This window comes from Mytilus edulis, chromosome 2, assembly GCF_963676685.1.
Source record: "Mytilus edulis chromosome 2, xbMytEdul2.2, whole genome shotgun sequence".
In the NCBI taxonomy this organism is placed as follows: domain Eukaryota; kingdom Metazoa; phylum Mollusca; class Bivalvia; order Mytilida; family Mytilidae; genus Mytilus; species Mytilus edulis.
The window spans coordinates 6,741,665-6,766,364 of NC_092345.1; the positions used below are offsets into that span (position 1 = coordinate 6,741,665).

Genomic DNA, 24,700 nt, shown 5'->3' on the forward strand with positions numbered 1-24,700 from the left:
TGCAGTAGTAGATGCCCATCTAAGGTCAAGGAGCATAAGACTGGTTGTCTACCTAGACGACTGGTTCCTTCTGAATCAGGAAAAAAAGTCAAATAATATTAGATCGAGAATTAGTACTCAATCTCCTGGTCGAACTAGGATTCATAATAAACTATAAAAAGTCCACTTTGGATCCATCACAACAGATAACATACTTAGGGGCAATGTTTCTCTTGGATCTGGGGATCGTTTTGCCAACAGTGGAAAGAACGTCCAAATTAATAACTTCAGCCCAGGCAATGACCTTCAAAATCAAGTTATAGCCAGAGATTTTCTTCACCTTCTAGGGATAATGTCATCCTGCTTAGAAATAATTCTCAATGCAAGATTACACATGAGACCTGTTCAAATACATCTGTTGAAATTTTGGAAACCAGTTTCTCAGAATCTGGAGTTCAAAGTCCCAATTACTGCATATCTAAGAAGCCATCTAAAATGGTGGTTAGATCAAACCAACATAAAAAAAGGGGAGATCTTTGAAACATTGGGAAACCCATGCCACTGTGACAACGGATGCCTCAACATCAGTGGGTTTGGGGGGTCACATGGGGACTCAGATAGCACAAGGAACCTGGAACCTATCGGAGAAAAAACTCCATATCAACTGCTTAAAAATGGAAGCAGTGATAAGAACGATAAAACACTTCTTATCCCAACTGAGGGGAAAAAATGTATTAATTCGTTGCGATAACTCAACGGTGGTACAATACATCAATCGTCAAGGGGGGACCAAATCAATGATTCTTTGTCTAAAAACTTGGGAATTATGGAATTTGGCAATCGATCATCAGATTCAATTGAAAGCAGCCCACATTGCGGGCAAAGCAAACATTCTAGCGGATTTATTGTCAAGAAACAAAATAAGACACACGGAATGGACACTAGAAAAATCTATAGTACAAAAAATATTCCTAAAGCTAGGTTCACCAAAAATAGATCTGTTTGCATCAATCCACAACAAACAAACTCAGATTTTTTGCACATGGTTTCCTCACAATCAAGCTTATGCTCTAGACGCACTGTCAATTCCATGACAGAACCTATTCGGGTATGCATATCCTCCAATATGCCTAATACCAAAAATTCTACAACACATGTCCCAGTACAGGTGTCAAATTCTTCTAATAGCACCACATTGGCCAAGAAGACCTTGGTACCCAGACCTGTTGAAATTACTAGTAGAACTACCCTTTAAAAATTCCAATCAAAAGCAATCTTTTACACCAGCCAGAATCAAGGATTTATCATCCAAATCCAGAGATATTCAATCTAACTGTATGACCTCTACTATCAACAGTCTCTTTAAAAAGAGAGGCTTTTCTAAGGACACTAGACAATTATTGTCTGCCTCATGGAGGGCAGGCACTCAAAAAGATTATTCTGGCAAATTCAAAAAATTCTGTAGCTGGTGTAATGAAAGGGAAATTGATCCCTATACTGCCTCTTTGACAGAGGTAGCAGATTTGTTGACAGGTCTGTTTACTAGGGGACTTCAATATAGAACAATAGCTGGATATTGGTCCATGTTATCTACAGTCTTCCCCCCTATAGAAAAAAATTCCTGTAGGCCAACATCCATACATAATAAGACTGTTAAAAGGTGTATTCAATTCAAGACCACCTAAAATTAAACTTTACCAGAATGGGATCTTCTGTAAGTTTTAAACATGTTACAAAAAAGTCCGTTTGAACCAATGAAAAACAGTGTTTTAAAATATGTTACTTGGAAAACTATTTTCTTATTTGCTATTACTACTTTCAGACGCTGTAGTGATCTTCAAGCATTGAGAATAGGAGATGGTAATATTAGTGTACATAGTACTGGTGTGTTTTTCATTAGAGAAGGCCTTTCAAAGCAGGATCGTCCTGGACATAATGGTTCGAAAATATTTGTTCCAAGTTTTAAGGACAACAAATTATTGAATCCGAAAAGGTCATTGTTTTATTATATGAAAATGACAGATAACTTCCGTAATTGTGACAGAAGTAACAGTAAACTGTTTTTAAGTGTAAATAGCCCGCACAACCCGGTCTCTAGTCAGACAATTTCGAATTGGATTGTCCAAACCATCCAAATGGCATATAAGGACAAAAATAAGTCTGTCAAGGCGCATAGTACAAGAGCTATTGGTCCTTCATGGGCCCTATTTAATGGTTCATCTATGAAATCCATCATGGAGGCAGCAGACTGGAGTAGAGAGTCTACTTTAACGAAATTATATTTGAGAAATCTAGAACCAAGCGTTTTATCTTAATTGTTGAATAAGAAAAAAGAAAGAAAAAATATATAAAAATAAACATTAAAAAAATATTGTACATTCATGTATATAATATATAGATATTGAAATCCTCATTTCCGACGAGATGCGATGGAATTTTAGATGATGAATATAGACTAAAAAGTGTTTGAATGATAGAAAAACAGAATATTCATTTTAATATTGTGTAAATAATGGATGATGTTTTACATGGAGAAGAGGAGGAGTGATTTTATTGTTTTAAAAATGTACAGTGTATATATATAAATTGAACAAGAAATTACTACCAACCACAGAACAAAGTACTGCTTTGAATTCTGGATGTATCCAATTATGTAAACCTATCAGGTAAGTGTAACGGAGTGAATATAAAATTATATAATTTGGTTCACAAATTTGAATTTTGTGAACGGAGTTACACTTACCTGATATACTACCCACCTCCTCCCCTCGGTAATTTCTTTTGGTGAATTCAGCTGGATTTTCGCCGGAAAGAAGACTGAGGTTCTACGCGCTTAATTGATATAGATGTAGATGATTTTTAAAAGATCAGCTAAGCGCTTGAGCGAGATAAGACCAAATACCGGAGAGAATATCCAATTATGTAAACCTATCAGGTAAGTGTAACTCCGTTCACAAAATTCAAATTTGTAAACCAAATTATATAATTTTTCGGTTGAATGGATGACCATGCTATGACCGGACTATTTGGACTGTGCAATGTGAAAATAGTTTTGAAACAACATTTTAGTATTTCAATTGTTTTAATGTATATTTAGGTTTTGCATTGATTTTATTATTCTAGACTGAGTGGTAAATTTAGGCTTAAGTGTTTTATACGGATTATGTGTCATAATCTTGGACAAAGGTCTTCAATGCATTTACTCTATTTATTCTCTGTGACAGTTATGACTATAATTCGGCCCCTATAATTTACAAATACGTGTCGGACACTAATTACTCTTTTAATCTATAACTGTTATTTCTATTTGGCATCTGCTAATCTTCTTAATCATTTAATTGCTTGTGTTTATATATATTTTTATTGTTTGTATCTTACTTACATTTAGTTTGGGAGTTATTCGGTCTTGTCGGACTGCTAAAATAAAACTTTATGGAGCGAAATATTCCTTCTTGATTTACATTTAGCCGGAACGCCAATTCACCCGGCTATATGATCAGATTATTTGGACTGTGCATTTTGAAAATAGTTTTTTAACAACATTTTAGTATTTCAATTGTTTAAAGTATATTTAAGTTTTGCATTTATTTTATTAGTCAGACTTTGTCGTAAATTTAGGCATAACGCTTAACAAACAACTTACTTCATCTGTAATCGAAGTGACAAAAAGGAAATTTGATTTTTACATTAAGAATTGTATGTGTGTCACGCCTGACAATGACCTGATACGATATAAATATATGGAGTCAGTAAATTCTATATTGCGGGTGAGAGCGAAGTACATTTTGATCCCATATATATCGTATTAGGTCACTAGCACACTGTGGAACCAAATCTTAACGACTCTCAGGAACATGTGTATTTTAAACTAATGTCCTGTCTTCTATATTAAGAACCTACTTCCTTTGGTCTGTACGACAAAAATGTCAAAAAATAACCATTTGTGTAGTCACTTGTACAACTTGTCACCATCATAAACGAGGCTTCGTCAATGACCTGTCAAGCGACTTAACAGTGGGAAAACCGATGACGCGAGAACAGTAACTCTTCGTGTGACAAAGTCAAATACAGTCAAACAATGACGATTACGATACTGATTAAAATTTATTTTTATACAAAAATCATACATTTTATAGAAATCAATTGTTCAAATTGTGTTATTAGATATATAAATGCAAATACGTGATGATTTACTATTCTTATGTTGAAGATCGAATTAATTGCATTAGAAAAAAATGATTTGAAAACAACACGTTATGAATTGCCTGCGTCCGAAGCGCTTTTTAGGATTTAAAATAAAATTGAGAATGGAAATGGGGAATGTGTCAAAGAGACAACAACCCGACCAAATAAAAAACAACAGCAGAGGGTCACCAACAGGTCTTCAATGTAGCGAGAAATTCCCGCACCCGGACGCGTCCTTCAGCTGGCCCCTAACAGTGGCGTAGCTAGGTCATTTTCAAGTGTACACCCGAACCTCGGTCAGGGCCTTTAGGCCCTATTGGATCCAGGCCAATGTAGATGAGCGGGTGCTAAGCCTCCGGAAGTTTTAAAGTTATTGAGAATGACATACCATTCCTGGTCATTGAAAACTCATATCAATAACAACATTCTTTAGATTCAAAATGGTTACTTTTTTATGTTTAATCTATTCATTGTTTATCAAGTTAGAATCCGCGTAAATGAACATGAAATGATTAATTTTCTGAGTTGTTCAGGTGCAATATTAAAGTGTGTAAATATAACCCTGGTTCTCGCCTGAAATTTCTCCCCGCGAAAAGTTTATTAATTTATCAGTCCATTACAGGATTAAACAAAAGAAATATTTTCATTTAATTTCTGCACAAGTTTCATGACAAAATATGAAGGTCAAGTTATAAGTGGGGTTCGTGTTGTTTATTCTTTATTCTAATATGACGTTCTTCTTAAGCTTTGGGTACAAAGCCATGTTCTAATTCAAATAGAACATGGGCTGCACGTGATTGACGTCATAATTGAATTTGCAACGTCAGATGAATTTTTGAACAACGCCAGAGATAAAAAGTGACATTTTGGTTGGTGTTGCTAGCTAGGAAATTAAATAAAACATTCTAAAAGTAAGTTTAAATGTTTCTGGGTTTTTTTTATTGATAAACTGCTGATTTTCTATAACGTTTTTGGTTCATGAAATCAAAATGGTGACTACTATAGATCCGCTTCGAAGTGAAAACGATCCGCTTCGAAGTGAAAACGTTCAAATATTCCTATTAGAATCGAAATAATTCTATCCTGCCATGCTCTATGCTCATTTTAACATGGGTAGGCATTATATTTGTAAACATTTAATACCTCACTAACGCTCGGTATTAATATATAAACAAATATAATGCCTACCCATGTTAAAATGAGCATAGAGCATGGCAGGATAGAAGTATTTCTTAAGTTTTCTATGTTGTGTCGTGTGTGCTGTTGTTTGTTTGTCTTTTTCATTTTTAGCCATGGCGTTGTCAGTTTGTTTTAGATTTATGAGTTTGACTGTCCCTTTGGTATCTTTCGTCCCTCTTTTATATATTCCAAATGACAAGCAATTGAAGAAAGACTTAGAAGGTTGATGTACTGTTAACCAATTCTTTTAATAATATCTAGATGAAAATATTTTGTTTTACCAAATTCAAGTGTACGCCCGGGCGTTTTGACGTAAACGTAGCTACGCGCATGACTAAACAAATATATACTAGTCCAGTGATAATGAACGCCATACTAATTTTCAAATTGTACACAAGAAACTAAAATTAAAATAATACAAGACTAACAAAAGCCAGAGGCTCCTGACTTGGGACAGGCGCAAAAATGCGGCGGGGTTAAACATGTTTGTGAGATCTCAACCCTCCCCCTATACCTCTAACCAATGTAGAAAAGTAAACGCATAACAATACGCACATTAAAATTCAGTTCAAGAGAAGTCCGAGTCTGATGTCAGAAGATGTAACCAAAGAAAATAAACAAAATAAACAAAATGACAATAATACATAAATAACAACAGACTACTAGCAGTTAACTGACATGCCAGCTCCAGACTTCAATTAAACTGACTGAATGATTATGATTTCATCATATGAACATCAGGCAGAATCCTTCCCGTTAGGGGTTTAGTATCATACCATCATAACATATATGAGAAGAACATAACCCGTGTCATGCCAACAACTGTTTTTAGAATAAATGTGTTTAGTTCCGATGCAAAGACCTTATCAGTGACTCAATATTAACGCCAAAATATGTAATCTTTAATGACTTGACAACAGTATCGTAATTATATCCCTTCTTAATAAGTCTATTCAAAGGTTTTGTAAGTTTCTCAGGTGAATACTGACACCTTTGAGTTTTATAAAGAATATTTCCATAAAAAAATTGGATGTGAAATACCTGAACGTATTAGAAGTCTGCATGTTGAGCTAAATTACGGATTACAAATGTGTCGAGGTTTTTGATTGGATAACAACACAGAGATGTCAGTATATAATCAGGAAACTGCCGGGTATATACGACGGCCGACCGTGCAAGGGCTGTATAGTTATGTTCACAGCAAATTAGAAAATCCTTCACGTATGCCGAACATATTAGGTTGGGTTTTTCAATATATATGTGTTGTCAACAAATACCTGAACTGGAAAATAACATTAAGTCAGGGGTAATCCGTAATATATGTGTAATTCAGGTCTCAGAAAGGGTATATACTGTGACATTCCCGGCTTAGGGCTTATATCCCCTTCGCCTTCGGCTCAGGGGATATAAACTCTAAGCCGGGAATGTCACAGTATATACCCTGTCTGAGACCTGAATAACATATAATATTTACGAATGATGTCTTTATACCGATGATAAAATTTAGTTAATGTTTTGACTAGTTTGTGATATCTTCATCAGAAACGTTCAAGGCCGAATATTTGAAAGACAAGATGTATATTGATTGAAACAGTAATATTTTAGTTAAACTGGAATTATAAGAATAATTTCGCATAATGATATTATACAAAAAATTGGGGGGAAAACTTAAACATGCAAAATCAATTGCTCTTTCAAACCAACAACCTTTGTATACGAAATATAGTGAAACCCATATTTATCAATCAATATACACAAACATACTTCAAAATGCTTATTTTATCTGGTCTGGAGTAAAAAAATATTTAATAATATTGATGTGTTAAATCATCTTGTCCATTTACAGTCTTACTTAAACAATGTAAAGAATTCTTATTAAAAACTGTATACCGACTTAGTGCTGCCTTTTTGAAATCCTTAATTGATTTTTCGGCACATCTGTAAAAACCGGAATCCAATGAAAACGAATAAATTTTGCCAAACATTTGGTTACGATGACTAATAACAACAAATCGTTGCATTAGTTTGCTATGGTATGTTTTTGAATTGTTGATGTAGTCGGTATTTAACATAAAATATAGAGTGTTAACATGTGCCTATGGCTACAAGGACGGTTAAGCGCACACATAGATATCGGAAGATGTGGTGTGAGTGCCAATGAGACAACTCTCCATCCAAATAACATTTAAAAAAAAGTAAACCATTATAGGTCAATGTACGGCCTTCAACACGGAGCCTTGGCTCACACCGAACAACAAGCTATAAAGGGCCCCAAAATTACTAGTGTAAAACCATTCAAACGGGAATGCGTGTTTTCTATATTTGCCTGTTAGAAGTCCGATGCTGTAATTCAGCAGCTGTCGTTTGCCATAATTGTTTTTCGTTAATTGCTTGAGCAGTTACTGTATGGAAAGTTGTCTCATTCGCACTCACACCACATCTTCTTAGATCTATATACTCAGAGCATCATCGGATGACAGACAGTTACGTAAAGGCTTAAACTCCTGAGATGCTAAACTTCTAGTGGTTGTACATCAAATGAAAAATACAAAGGTTGAGACAAACGTACAAAAACCAAACAGGCTTGTTTAATAATTGTTTTTGAAAAATTGCGTATAATACCTGTTTTAATATGTATAGAGATATTAAGATAAATGCTTCTTTCCAAAATATGTCACATTGAACAGAAATCATGAACTAGTTTAATTTCTTTCAAAGGATGTGGTTCTGTCAAACTCTTATGTTCATCACTAGATATAATAAATGTAATCGACTGATACAACTGTTGTTTAATTATAAAAACGTGTTTTATATTACCTTTGACCAGTATTTTTGTCCAGATGAAATATATCGTTTCAACAAGACAAACAATCTGGTCAACACGATTGTCTTCTGAATGACATAAAACACGTTTATCAACAAAATTGTTTTGCAACGACATTTATCGTTACCTAAAATTTGTCATAGTAAATTAGTGACGTTTTTTCTTGGACATGACATTCCTTTTGCATTGTCGTCCATTGATGGAGACTAAATTTTGAATCACCGCCGGTTTCGTCACGTATGACATGTAAATTCCATCCATCATTGTCAAAATATTATGTTATTATATATCAAGCCTGCTTCATAACAACAAAAAGATCAGTAACAATATGGTTGTGCTAAAAGTCCTCTGGATTTCTCTTTTTCTAACTTATTATGGAACATATGGAATAGTGGATGATATTGGTGATATGCTTATAGACCCATATCATGAAGTTTTGGACGAATTAAAAATCCCAACGAAAAGTGTGTCTATGTTTCAATTAGATGACATATTAGAAACATTTTTTGGAAAACTTAAGTGTTTACCCAAAGGATCTCATCACTTACGTATGTGCCGAACTGCAGTGGTAAGTTTTATATTGAAATAGGAATTACTTAAAATTCCTTCAGAATTCAGTAGGATTACTAATAAAGCAGTTTAAATGAAAATTCTTCTTCATTTTCGAAAGCAATTGTCAGAACTACAATATTTTTTTTCAGAATTTTGTTTGTATAGACATTAATGGTATTTTGTATTTTATATATATTAAATTTGATATATATCTTAGTGAACCCACTAATTGTTTTATTCATGTCTATGGCAAGGCTCAAGCGGCAATCCTGACACGAACGGTGTCCTCTTTATTTTCATCCAGGTCTATGTCAAGACAAAACGGTAGCCATTTTTATTTCCACACAAGTAAATGTGAAGACACAGTCGTTAGTTTTTTTTTTTTTATTTAATTCATGTCTATGTATAGACACATAAAGCAGCCATATTTTCATTTCATACATGTCTATGAGAAGACAAGAACGGTTGCCGTCTTATTGTTTAATACATGTCTATGATAAGACAAGAACGGTTGCCGTCTTATTGTTTCATACATGCATGTCTATGATAAGACAAGAACGGTTGCCGTCTTATTGTTTCATACATGCATGTCTATGAGAAGACACCAATGGATACCGCCTTTTTATTTTATACATGTCTATGAGAAGACACCAATGGATACCGCCTTTTTATTTTATACATGTCTATGAGAAGACACCAATGGATACCGCCTTTTTATTTTATACATGTCTATGAGAAGACACCAATGGATACCGCCTTTTTATTTTATACATGTCTATGAGAAGACACTAACGGTAGCCGTCTTCATTTTACATAAATTTCTATTTGAAGATACTAATGGTAGCCGTGTGTTTTTGAAAACGTAAAAGGAAAAAGTTCTGTACAGTTGTTCGGTAGAAGATATGAAAAAACGGGAGAAAGTCATTAGCATAAATTTTTAGAGTGTTTTTTGAGAAAAAAATATTATCATTTATTTTTCCCAATTGCTTGCAAATACAAATGTAGCATAGTGGGTAGTCGACAAAATGGTTGACAAATGATGCTTTATTTCCTGATATCTATCTCTTGGAAAATCGTTTTCTAGACCTACACTTTCCAAACAGTGAGCTATCCCTGATGGTATAATTTTTACATAACATACCTAATAATGACATATACATGTATCGATATGAGATAAAGATGGATCATATAATGTCATATTAAGTTGTAACTGTTCAATATTAGACATAAACCAGAGTCCTCCGGGCTAAATTATAATCATTAAATATAATAAATCAGTTTGTCCAATAAATTGACTTATTTCAGATGCTCTTTAAAATTATAGATAAAATGAGAAAGGAACCAAACGATACAAAATAAGACATCACAAGGCCAACAGCTTGTTTTAATATCAGTTTGTGAAAAATAAAAAATAAAACAATAAATACCGTATCAGAGAATGCTCGTAGTTCCTCTGAGCATGGTAAACGTACTTCAGCTGATAATTTATAAAGTATGCCGCAATTGTCGGACGGCTGTACTTCACAGTAGGTTTAACATAAAAGATACAAGTTGACGAGTTCGTGTGCGATGTCTATCTGGATATCATTCTGTCTAGTTATAATATTAGTAAAGTATTTTATTGAATGGTTCTAGCAAAAGAATGTTTTCCGTTCTTTGGTCGGGTTGTTGTCTCTTTGGCACATTCCCCATTTCCATTCCATTTTTCACAACAAAATTGGAAAATTGATTATTTTTATACGTTCTCCGCCGTTTATGCAACAAAGTATAGTTGTCAGAAATAGACATTGGTAATATCTCGTCTGTAGTATGATTATCATTTTATTCCCAACACATTTCTGACAAAATGTACGGTAAAACATGCAAAAGCAAACATATACAATGCTGAAATATTGTTTTAGTCTTATAAATGAAAAAAGGGAAAATTGTTGATTTTTTTAGAGAGAATATTATACAGTTTAAACTTTAGAGTAAAAGTATGTTTGAACAACTTCCCAGTACAACAAAGGACATTGACCCTTCCTTCTTTATATTATTTAGTGACATGCCATTTCCGTTGCAAACGACTGAAATACTTGTAATAGTACAAAGGGAAATATAGAGCTTGTAACACTATGACATGACTCCTGAAAAATATACAGGTCATTAAGTTGATGTTCCTGGCGTATGCAATATCTCTATGATATTAATCATATTTTTAAAATAAGCAGAAAACAGTATATTAAATGTTAAAAAAAAAAAATTCTTAGATAATATATATAAAAGTGAAAAAGTAATTTACAAGCTTAAAAAGTAATAAAAACGTTCTTGGTCCGAATTTATTCACAATAAGGACAATAGCTCAAATCTGTTTTTACTGCTAGTAAAATGGAGCAAACGAAACCCACCATGCTCGCGTTGCTTTCGGTCACTGATTATATTAATTTATACAATGCTTGTTTATAGTCGGCCTAATATAAGTCATTAGACCAAATGTTGTTAGCATTTCCATAAATTACAAGTCATTTAAAGTTAAAAAAAATTGTAAAACCCTTCTATGAGTCTTCTATCACCCTGTTTCATTGTGGTGGGAAGCACAAATAAATGAAACCGTAGCGCCTTGGATGAATCAGCGACCGCTGTAAAGTAACTGACTAGTTTTATAGAGATATTTATATTATGCTGTATTTCTGTTGTTGATACTGACTTGATTTTATTACCTCTGTCTAATTAATTACCTCTGTCTAAAGCGGCAAAGTAGCAATATTGTGGCAAAGAAACAAAAACCTATATATAAAAATTTATTCGATTGAAATTTCTTTTTATTTAAATTTCATTTTTGAATTATTTTTTTTTTTGGCCTGAAAAGCTTGAACAGAGGTCTTTTATATTTGAAAGACAAGTATTTTTTTACCACACACAAAATTAATAATTTTGACTAGTTATTAAATACATTTTAGCTAGACGATATGTTTTGTAAGTACAACATAATATCAAATTGGTTGTCAAAAAGATCATAAACTGCCAAATATAGTTGTTGAATTGACGAACATACGTGAATCAACTTCCTAAGGCTATGCTATAAAATAATCCTTGTTTTATTTCTTCCAATAGGATTTATTAATTATGACGTATCGAAAAATTGCGATAAAACGAACAATATTTTTTTATTAACTTGAAGTTTATTCTAAAAATTGTCCCCTTAATGCAATTAATAAAGAAAAAAATCAATAAACTGATACGAAAAATATAAATGTATTGACCGACCATTCAACTTTTTAAAGGTGTTTTTTTTTCCCTTTCAAACAGACTTGCTTCAAACAAACAGGAACAAGAATTTAGAACACCCAACCAGTGTTGCTATTTTGTTTCTTCGCTAATCTTGAATAGCAACAAAATTCATTGTGTTATTCCCTTCTGAAACAATCTTTGCTTTGCTTCAATAAACTTGAATTTAAATAATCAATCCCCCCCCCCCCCAAAAAAAATAAGACAATATAAGTATAAATATTTTATGACTTGCATAAAAGCCTTCAAACAAACAAAAAATATTACTTTAAACTTTACGAAGTCAAGGAAAGCGGACGATAAATACGTATAGATGACCAGTAGGTTATTCAACTGAAATCTTGGTGTGTTCTGTGCATAAAGATCATTGACCAAATTTAGAAATAAATAACCCATCATTTGATGAAAAATAACCGACGTATGGACCATTAACAAGCAATTATTATGGATTTATCGTCTCGTTGACGTTTAACCCCACATCTACTTTTATTTAAATCTGAAGGATTTATGTTTTCGTGTTTAGCTTAAAAATTTGTCTTATACGGTGTTCAGTAAGACATGGACCATTCATCTTGTGTGAGTGGAGGAGTCGGGGCACTTTTTAAATCTGTTTGATTCTTAATTTCTTGGGGGTATTTTTTTTGGAAGGGATGTGATAAAATATCTTGTTGCCATGGAAAATAAGGTAATAATATAAACACAACATCGGGTGTACAAACATTTGTCATTGTAAAAAAAATGTTTTTGTTTTGGTTAAACTCGAATAAAACTTTTGTTACGAGAGAAAGAAAAACATGCCAGACAATTTGACTGTCCGCAATAAGAACTTTTGTGAAAAGATATAGGAAGATGTGGTGAGAGTGCTAATTTTGTGAAAGCACGTACGTTCTGGTGCTTTATAGATAAAAATGTATATATTAATTATGAACAAACATGACAATTCTTAATTTGTTTATTTTAACATTTTGTTTTGCTTAGAAATAAGGTGCATCACTATAACTGATTCACACTGACTTATGGTTCCTGTTGGTGAAACAAATATAGGAGTAATCGGTCCTACCTCTTTCCTAAATAGCAAACGATTTTTTTTACAAAGTTCATGTTTCAGACAGACGCATGTCACTATATGTATTAAGTATATATATATTTATATGCATTAACTCTAATTGAGTTACCCTCTTTAAATAAAGAATTTATTATTATTATATTATTATATGGGTACTGAATGTCAACGATGTGAACCTTCCTAAACCTACATTACTTCTCTGTGGTGTGGCTATTAAACAAGTTTTTAATTATACGTAAACGGAAGATCTGTTATTTTTAAAGATAAAGTATCCAATCAGATCAAAACAAAAATATTTTGTTTTCCCCATTTGAATAATGCACTTTCTTAGCGTTACTTCACAAATAATATAAAATGCATATAAATATATATATACTTAATACATATAGTGACATGCGTCTGTCTGAAACATGAACTTTGTAAAAAAATCGTTTGCTATTTAGGAAAGAGGTAGGACCGATTACTCCTATATTGGTTTCACCAACAGGAACCAAAACTAAAAGTTGTCAAAACTTGTTAAAGTCACTATATCCTTAACTTAGAATGTTTATGCACATTTCATATATCTTCATAAATCTACGTATTGCTTTTACTAGTTTTTGGGGTTTTTATTGATGTGAACAGAGACTATCAAAGAAGTGTATTCAGCTCAAAAGAGTAGACAACAATTTCCAATGAATTTATTACACACTAGGACCAGTTAACATGTTGATCTTCAACATAAGAATAGTAATGTTTAATTATGTATTCAATGTAAATAGTAATAATAAACTCTTGAAAGTTGATATCAGATGATATCCAGTTCACACTCGTTATGAAAATTATAATTATCGCATTGAACATTATCAAAAATAATGAATATAAAAAAAATCTGCCATCTTTACCAACATTTATAAATGACAAAACTTTTATTTAGAAATGACAACAACAACAACTGAAGATGTTTCTAATAAATGACAACCTGTTTAATTTGAGGATTTCAATTGTCAAGTCCCATTTAAAATCGACCAATATACCAGAGACGTATTATTTGTCTCTGAGTGTACTTACAAACGGTTCATGCAAGAACATGAAATAAATATCAGTACTGGAAAGTCACCTAAATTTATTATAAGGGTAGAAAAGTTCGTGTATATATAGGAATATAGAACGCTAGTCAATTCGTAACATGGAAATTTTTCCATGTTTTGGTAAATACAAAACTTCTTAACATAATGCTAAGATATGTTCACTGTTGTTTCTAGTATGTTTTTGAAAAATCAAGATTTTTTGCTGAAAATGTTTTCTTTTTATTTACAGTGCCTTCAAAGTAAGGATATTTTCAAAGCTTTGGCAATAAACGAGGGAGAAGATCTACTAGAAGGAAATTTTGGCAAACTATCAATAATCTTAACCTATCATTTATTGAATATAAACCATTTCTGCCACCAAAATGCAAGTGTAAATCCAGACATAGACTATTACAAAAGACAATTATTCAATACACTCGGCCAAACTCAGCAGAATATCAGAGCAAATGCCTTACAAAAAGCTCTAGAGGACATCGACGATCAGTACGAATCTGACGAGGAAAAACATGACGATGACAGCCACGAGAGCGAAGAGCATGTCACAGATGATCATGGTCATGGTGGCGATAGTCATGGTCATATCGATGATCATGATGACGATCACACCGATAGTGAAGAATCGTCAACGATGAAGACCAACGTTCATGATAACGATTCTGATCCTAATGAATCACATGAAAGCGATGAGAGTGACCACCATGACGACCACGATGATAGTCATGAAGATGACGACGATGAAGTCAAGGTTATCAAGACTAAGGTAAGTTCATGATGAATAAAGACCATGAATATTGTCATAACATGACGGCGATGGAGTAACGGTTAAACATTTAACGTATAAGAGTTTTAAAAACAATATTATCCTGTTTTAAATATATCTTTATGTGTAATTATAGATTTTCGTTGTTTTTTTTTCAATTTTTCTTGCTTGAGCCTAATCGTCGAAAGAGAGAAAAGCAATAGAATTGAGAAGACCAATGATAATCTGTTTATTGCTATTTTACATAAATTGTTCTATATATTAAGACTGTTCTTATCACAAGCAGAAAACCCAAGCCGTTTGTGGCACAACTTTTTTCAACTATTGATCCTCAACGCTGTACAACTTTGTACACCCCCCCCCCCCTTTTTTGACTTTCAAACTTTTATATCTGGGCGTCACTGGTAATTCTTGTTTGGACGAGGCGCGTTTTTGACGTAATGTATTTTAAACCTGATGCCTTTTGTTATCTATTATTCATGTGCTTCTTTGCCTAATACGTTCTCCTATTTATTTGTATTATAGTTCTGTATTATTATGTTGTCATTTTAATGTTATATTTAATAATGCCATCACAGTGCGAGGTTTGGCATGCCACAAAACCAGGTTCAACCACCATTTTTTTCTTTAAAAATGTCCTGTACCAAGTCAGGAAAATGGCCATTGTTATATCATAGTTCGTTTCTGTGTGTGTAACATTTTTACGTTGTGTTTCCGTTATGTCGATTGTTTTCTCCTATATTTGAGTGTGAATTCACATTACTATAAGACGTGTCACGGTACTTTTCTATCCCAAATTAATGTATTTGGTTTTGATGTTATATTGGTTATTCTCATCGGATTTTGTCTAATGCTTAGTCCGTTGCTGTGTGTGTTACATTTTAATGTTGTGTCGTTGTTCTCCTCTAATATTTAATGCGTTTCCCTCAGTTTTAGCATGTTACTCCGATTTTGTTTTTTGTCCATATGAGTTTTGAACAGCGGTATACTACTGTTGCCTTTATTTACTTATCTCTTGTGAAAAATCTGTTCTCGGCAAGTGATTGGTCAAAATTAAATTATGACATCAGACTTTCTTGTTTTCTTCTGAATTTTCCTATTGTGATGTAATGAAAAAAGGCGACACTGCCTGATGACGTCACATATAAAGAATACAACTTTACCTTGAAAAGGAATGCTAAAAATCATTTGAGAAACAGATTCCAATGCTTATAACTGGCGTATTACGATATTTATCAGCTGTTCGATATTTGTATTGGGTTTTGAATATTCTTATAATTTGGGCATTAAATTTCATTTCATTCATTTGTGAAAAGTAAAATCACAAAAATACTGAACTTAGAGGAAGATCAATTGGGAAAGTCCATAATCACATGGCAAAATCAAATAACAAAACGCATCAAAAACGAATGGACAAGAACTGTCATATTCCTGACTTGGTACAGGCATTTTCAAATGCAGAAAATGGTGGATTAATTGTGATGCACTAAATGAATCATATTACATAATTGAAACAGAAATAAAATGAACAGAACTATCAAACAACTATCTAATAGCAAATAGTGTGTATGAGACATTTTCTGTATTCTTGTAATTATTTCCTCTTATTATTGTATTTATAGTGTGTGAGTGCCGGTACAATATTTGATGAATTGGATTTGGATCCAGAAGAAGATGTCCTTGATATCGACACTGTGGATAAAATATCACAGTTATTGGTCTATCATTTCATGACAGGTATTGGCTTTATCCTTATGTTTAAGGTAGCACAATACAAAGATTTTTTTACTTCCAATCACTAACCTTTGAAGTGCTGTAACTTTCTTATGAATGCATAGAAAATAATAAAAGAGGTATACATAGATAGGTAAAAGATTAATCTATTAAATGAATGCAATATTTTTATTATGCAATCATTATGTAATCAATTCTTATGTAATAAGTGGCAAAATCTTGGTAAGTTCACTTGAATGAATTTAGCTCTATCATCTCTTTAACTATACAGAAAAATTTAACGAAATCTTAATCAACACATCATGGGCTTCAAAAGGGTGTCTCAGATTGTCTCTATGGTATTCCATTCTCTCATAAACCTCTATTAGTGTAAACATCCTAACCACATAAAAGATGATAATGTTTAATTAGGTGTAAAATTTGTTCTATACATTTTATCTGAAATCTGAGACACCCTTTTGTAGATAATGGCCATAGGAACAACATATAATAAAATCAACCCTCTAGGGATACCTATGCAGAAGCTAATTTCATTTGAAGGTGGAAATTTAGTGAAAAATATTTTAGATACAGTTAACATTATAATTGGTTACATAATTGTTGCATAATACTAATATTGCATTAATTTGAAAGAGTAATCTGTTAGCTATCCAAAACTACCACTTTTATAAATTTCAAGCATTATTAAGAAAGTTAAAGCATTTTAAACTTGGGAGTTGGAGTTGTAAAATCTTTGTATTGTGCTACTTTAAATCAAAATTTGAAAGAATTGCAAATATTTCATAGGAATGTTAGAAATTCACACAATTATATATTGATATATCCATATGTATCCGTGCTATACTGGGCTATGATTTCGTACTCCTTTCTATTTTGAATAAGGTTTTTTTTGTGATTACATTAAGATGCTCCATAAAGAAAAGCCGACAACATGTGGTTAATTTTGTGTGTGTGTTTTTAACGAAATTCTCCTGTATTTGTATCATTCGAATGAAATTTACAGTGGAGATATTTTTTTATTTATTTATCGATTTCATGTTTTGGTTGTAAATTTCCTTTTCTTTCTACTACAGGTGCCCGAATTCAGAAGGACTGTCGAATTTTCCCGAGAAAATCCTATTTTAGGAATAATTTACTCACGTATATGGATGCCGTCAATGATAGCATTCCCAAAGAGGAATTCGTAAAATTGATGGTCACCCTCAAAATTGCTTCTGGAATGGAAGAATCACATGACGATCACTTGCACAGCAGAAGAAAACGAGACTTGACAAACGTGATTGATCAGTCATTAATACATAGAAGGTCAAAGAGAGCCACAACAAGCGCCCAGGTATACACACTTTAATTCTTGCACTGGCAGAGCTTAAAATTAGTACATTGCACGACTGTATTTCTTTTTCATATATTTTTATTTAGAAATACACAATTTTGATACGTGAATTGAGTTTAATTCATTAAAACGTTTTAAAATTTAAAAAAATACAAAAAAGTTTAGATTGAATTATTATGCTTATTGTCAGAATACTATCTTACAATGGCCAAAGAGCATTAAATAATGATGTGGTTTTATTTCAGAAAACCTGCTATTCTCCAAACCAGCTTCTTGCTATTTACAACTCACAAACTGGAAATACAGTTTCTAAACAAAAGTTCATGGAATTATGCCCGTCTCTACTTTATCAACAAGTATCTGGTTCCTGTTCTGGTTTGTCAAGTGCTCCAGTAACAAAAGCAATTGGTGATGCAGAAAGTAAGTTCTTATCACGTGATATTGGATTTAGGGTTCTTTTTAATTTATATTGTAATTAAGAAATGCTGATATATGACCTTTTCCAGTCTTGACAAACCGGAGCACTATGTTGAATAAATACACTTCTTTTCTAGACCTGTATAATACTTGGAAATGTTATATTGATAAGTCGAAGCTAACGGAGATCTACCCAAAAGTTTAAAGATTTAAAACAAATATTTAGAAACGTAAATGAAATATTGAGAAGAACATGGTCAATTTAGAAAACTATAAACACAGGAAACATTTATTTTATCATATAAGTCACTAGCATTTGTCTCTGTAAAATTATAACTTTTATATATGCATTAAAAAATAAAGGTTAAACAAAAATTCAATAACAAGTGCCCGTGATACAAGTTAATGGTGAAATTAAAACATCAATGTAAATACTAAGGTAAATAACAAGTGCCTGTGATACAAGTTAATGGTGAAATTAAAACATCAATATAAATACTAAGGTAAATAACAAGTGCCCGTGATACAAGTTAATGGTGAAATTAAAACATCAATGTAAATACTAAGGTAAAAAAGGCTTTTAAGTGAACAAATATGTAAACATTATTTTGAAACATTATAAAAGAAAAAGAATATACAAATCGAATACTAATTGTTTACCTAATGTTTCATTCTGCTTCCAGGATATGGATATGGCTCGTTTGCTGTATTTCTGATTTGTCTTTGTTCTGTGCTCGCCGTCCTGGTTTTGCCATTAGCCAAAAGTTCAAAGACCTGTTTCCGTGCTGTGATGAACCTGTTCTTAGGATTGGCTGTCGGAACATTGACCACCGATGCTTTGCTCCATCTTTTACCAACGGTATGCAGTGTTCAGTTTTATTTACACTTGTTTGTTTGATTGTGTAATTATATACAAATTGTTAGATTATATGCAGTAGATATTTATATTGTTCTTATAGATGAGTATATACTGTTACAAGTTATCTATGATCACTTTCTTTAAATGTTTCTCTGTTACATACAGAAAAACCACAGACACACAATGGATTAAAAAAAGTCATGCCTCGCAAAAACATCCATCTGGTTATTATCAAGATCTGAAAAAGTAGAAAACATCTACATTTTGTTTCCTTTTTAATGCTTCTGTTTTCATTTTTGAAGTTTTCTTAATTAACGAAATTTGATCTCCAATTTATGTATATTTCATGTTCGCAAAGCATTTGAAATTTCGTATTTTTTCAGGCATTTGGACTCCATGGTCATAATGAAGAAGAACATGCACATGGAGAGGATTTCATGGAAAAATATATAGGATTTGGATTAGCAGCCTTAGCAGGTAAATATGAATATGTTTTTGTTTTGTTAAACGGATATCAATTACTTGATTTCGTTCATTTTAAATGTTGTTACACTCTCTCATTCCAATGAAGTCGCAATGTCTTTATAACTGTGTAATAATTTACATATTTTATATTAAAAAGAACTTTCACTTTATGCAAAGTCCTAATCAACATATTATGTCCAGAAATTTGGTTGTGCCCATTTTGATTGATAAATGATTTACTAGAAGTGATTCTGAAAGAGTCATTTAGGATCATATACTTTTTCTAGTTCTTATTATAAAGTCAATTATAAACATGATTTTGTCAGATATGCCTTACCCAACACTTTATTTGATATTTGATGGTAGAACGTTGACCTGTTTTTCAATCGACAATTCAAAGTTTTATCATATCCTCTGAAAAAAATAACACATTGCTAAGTAGTGCATTGAAGACCTCATTGAAGGTTGTTTCTACTAATTATATTCTTTCAGTTAAACTTGGCCATTAGAATTGTGTTAGATTTTAATTTGCCAATCTTTTTAAATCTGCTCCCCTGAAATTACAAAGTTAAATGTTTTGAATATAAAATTTACATATAGAATTTATACTGACAAAACTGTCTTCAAACAAACCTCGTAGTTTATTATGTGTGACAATCTTTGGAAGAAACTATACAGCAAATCATACGACATAGTTTCGTTTTCTTGTCAAAAGTAAATTACTGACGATTAAATTTCGATTGAATATGCATTCAAGAGAAAAAAACACCCAAACAGAGTTTTTCAACCGAATAAGATTTTACTTGTATGATATGCATGTATTAACTGACATTAAAATCATACTATTAAAATGTAAATGCAGGATATCAGACAAATTCGGTTAATTTACGTTTTTTTTCTCTCTTTTTTGACATGAGACCGCGAAAACATTTGTGAATTATAATTTAAAGGAAACTGAAATCGTCTTTTATTATGAATTCTAATTTGTAGTCGTCCATTTGTGTCAAATGCAAGAAAAATATCTAGCTTTGAAGTAGACCTCGTGTTGTAGTAGTATCACTGCAGTTTCGACTATTTGATTGTATGGTCAGTCCAATTTTACTTTATGGGTCGGAAATCTGGGGTCATGAAAATGTTGACATGATTGAAATTTCAAAGTGCACTTGAGTTTCCTAAAAAGAGTCTTGAATGTTAGATCAACAACACCAAACTATATGGTCTATGGGGAAACTGGCAGATTTCCATTAAAAATTAATATCAAAACTAAACTACTTTGCTTTTGGTCAAAGCTAGTGCAAAGAAGTAGTAACAAATTATCTGGGATCTTGTATCAGTTAATGTATAACTTACATAACTCAGGCCAAAACTCATTTAAATGGTCATCTTCCCTGAAACAAATTTTAGATGATACAGGATTTTCTTTTGTCTGGAATGCGCAGGGTGATATCAAAAGGTCGGATATTAAAAAAGAAATAAAACAGAATTGGTTGGTCAATTCGGACAGAGTCTATCTGCTGATATGACAAACTCATCTAGAGGTGTGTTTTATGCTTCATACAAAACAATATTTGTTTAGAGCCATATTTACTCAATCTTAAAGTGGCAGATCGATACATCTACAGTAAATTTATATGTTCAAATACCAAAATCCCTATCGAAGTTGGTCGGTGGAAAAATACACCAAGAGAAAATTATTATTCTCTTGTAGCCTCATACGTGTGCCTAAGTTGTAATAAATTATCTTGTCTTGTCTATGAAATTACTGAAATTTTGGCTGTTTATCACTACATGTCACTTAAAATTAAAGACCTTGTTAGGACATTTTCAATTTAATCCCGTGAGAAGGTCTATGAATTCTGCTTCATATGACACCAAACAAAATGTACAGACTGGGTTTAGTGTCAATTTAAAATTACAAAGTAAGGTATTTCATTATCTTAGACAAAATAGGCGAATCAACTAGGTTTTTGGGGGGATTAAAAGGCAATGTTAAATGTCATATGGTGGATCATTCAATAGAACATGAATTATAGAAGGGTGAAGTGTATACTCTAAAGTTATGATATTTTTTTTACGTTTGCTTTTCTTTCTAAAAGATCATGACGAAATAGAGCATAGGTTATATAAATTTTCTTAAAGGCAACAGTAGTAAACCGCTATTCAAAAGTATTAAAACCGATTTTGATAAATTATGAAATGTCGACAGATAATTCGCAATTCATGTATTGCATTAAAGCACTTGTGTTAATTCAATTTATCCATTCATCATTTACCATTTGATGACTTTTATAAACTCCAATCAGAGCAACGCAAAAGTACAAATATACCTTTTACATACTGAAAAGCATGACCATTTACCTTTTCAAATGTTAAATAATTTTTGCACTTTGATGATATTAAAAAGTGATTAAATCTTATTCATAAGAGGAAAACATCATGTGTTACTTAATCAAGTTAATGTATTACCTACAAATATATTTTTAACATATGCAACGCTAATCAACAGAAAGGTACACACATGAACAATTTGTGTTTAGCAAAAACGTGATATTTTTATTATTTGTAGTGACTTATTGTTCATTGGGTTATGTATTTTTATATATATCGTTTATTTTATCTTTATCGTGTACACATTTACACATGTTTTACAAATGTCACTATAATGAATATTTTACTTACTCACTACTTGCATGCCGTTTGTCTTTAATCTGTTTTCTATGGCAATGTCGCTTTGTATTCGACATATGAGATTGATTACCCCTATGGTATTTTTCGCCTCTCTATCTTGAAATCAAATCTCAATAATACTAGTAATATGCAAACTTTTCTAAAAACATATTTCGCCTGTGTATCAGGGCGTCACAAAACGGATGTATATATGTGTATTCACGTTTTTCTTTGTAATACATCTAACAAATGAAATAAGAGAATTCACAAATGCTTTGATATCTTTTAATTTTTGAGAACCTTGTGCCAAACCATTTAAATAAGCTTCACTTTCAAATTGCAATTGAGATATGGTTGACAATATAAAAACTTTCCATTCAGGACCACAATTTGCGAGCGGATATCTTCAGTTATAAGTTGTTGCTCTTTAACAAATAACAACATATACAATGATATACTCATAAAGTAAGAAACAACGTTAAAATGTAAGAAAATCAACCAACTGCTTTATTCAAGAATAATACTTAGAAACTGTAAGTAATATTAAGGGGTCGCTAACGGCATGTTAGCACGGAGTAACAGTTATAAAATTACATAAGTCCGATGAGGCTTTCAAATTAAATAAAATGGGATGTGGTAGGACACCAATGAGAAAACTATCTACCAGAGCTAAAATGACTTGGATGTTTACAACTATAGGTCATCGTCATTTTGTCAGCTGTCATATGAAACATTTTGTTCTAGTCCGAATTATATTTTATTAAATATGTTATTAACGAAAACGCATGCGATATTGCCACCGCACGTTAATCGGCCAAAGATCAATCAGGTAATAAAATTCACGATCAGTGCTAGTCCAATGCACCTGTTCTCATCATCAATGTCATCTATACCTTACGGACAAGCTGTTTCGTGTTTATATTTAATGACTTTGACTTGATATGGTATTTACCTAATTTACTTGCACAATAGACATCCTGAAAGTGACATATTTTGTCAGCTTTCCAAAATTACTTTACATGAACAGATTGCCGTCAAAGGACAAGCTATTTTTGATATACAATTTATGTTTGTATTATATTTTGTCATGATTTTAACCGGATACTTTTTATGTGACTGTCGGTTATGATAGCAAATTGAGATTGATGAAATATTTGGAGTAATTATGTTTTTGGTAATACCAAAATTTGTTTTTGTACATCATAATTTTTTTTTAAATACATTTCCAATCAGTCGTGATAAAAAAAAAATATTGATGATTCATAGGGGACTCTGACGTAAAAACCTGAAAAGGCGCCAAAGGACGTCGATACGAAACATATAACACTAAATTGGTTGATTAAACAATTAAAAAAAAACAATAAAGAAAGAAAGTCAAAACTTTAACAAACCCTAAACACGGGTTTAACTAACAAAAAAAATTAGTAATTTTTAGCTCACCTGGCCTAAAAGGCCATGTGAGCTTTTCTCATCACTTGGCGTCCGTCGTCGTCGTCGTCGACGTCGTCGTCGTCGTTAACAATTTTTCAAACATCTTCTCCTCTGAAACTACTGAATGGATTTGAATGAAACTTAGCATGATTGTTCCTTAGAGTATCCTGGACAAAGTGTGTGCTTCGATTTTTGATCCGTCAAAAAACATGGCCGCCGTTACTTAAAATAGAACATAGGGGTCAAATGCAGTTTTTGGCTTATATCTCAAAAATGAAAGCATTAAGAGCAAATCTGACATGGGGTAAAAATGTTCATTAGGTCAAGATCTATCAGCCCTGAAATTTTCAGATGAATCAAACAAACTATTGTTGGGTTGCTGCCACTTAATTGGTAATTTTAAGGAAATTTTGCAGTTTTTGGTCATTATCTTGAATATTATTATAGATAAAGATAAACTGTAAACAGCAAAAATGATCAGCAAAGTAAGATCTACAAATAAGTTTATATGACCAAAATTGTCAATTGACCCCGTAAGGGGTTATTGTCCTTTAATGACAATTTTTCACAATTTGTTCATCATATTTGCTAACTTTAAAAAATCTTCTCCTCTGAAACTGCTGAATGGATTTAGATGAAACTTAGCATGATTGTTCCTTAGATTATCCTGCACAAAGTGTGTGCTTCGATTTTTGATCTGTCAAAAAACATGGCCGCCGTTACTTAAAATAGAACATAGGGGTCAAATGCAGTTTTTGGCTTATATCTCAAAAACGAAAGCATTTAGAGCAAATCTGACATGGGATAAAAATGTTCATTAGGTCAAGATCTATCAGCCCTGAAATTTTCAGATGAATCAAACAAACCATTGTTGGGTTGCTGCCACTTAATTGGTAATTTTAAGGAAATTTT

At 32.3% G+C, this 24,700-nt stretch overlaps 1 protein-coding gene across 2 annotated transcripts in view; it reads left to right on the forward strand.

The window, feature by feature from the left end:
* The window catches only part of LOC139511312 (zinc transporter ZIP4-like), a 37,374-nt gene that overhangs the window by 4,676 nt on the left and 7,998 nt on the right, over window positions 1-24,700 (forward strand). The window contains exons 1-7 of one of the 2 annotated variants that reach the window (XM_071297947.1): window positions 8,449-8,735; window positions 14,352-14,882; window positions 16,505-16,619; window positions 17,690-17,949; window positions 18,195-18,369; window positions 19,050-19,225; window positions 19,609-19,702. In XM_071297947.1, coding sequence (XP_071154048.1) covers window positions 8,496-8,735; window positions 14,352-14,882; window positions 16,505-16,619; window positions 17,690-17,949; window positions 18,195-18,369; window positions 19,050-19,225; window positions 19,609-19,702 — 1,591 coding nt within the window. In that variant the 5' untranslated portion in view covers window positions 8,449-8,495. Of the gene's footprint in view, window positions 1-8,448; window positions 8,736-14,351; window positions 14,883-16,504; window positions 16,620-17,689; window positions 17,950-18,194; window positions 18,370-19,049; window positions 19,226-19,608; window positions 19,703-24,700 lie in introns of those variants that run through there. The other variant, XM_071297948.1, reaches the window with a different exon arrangement.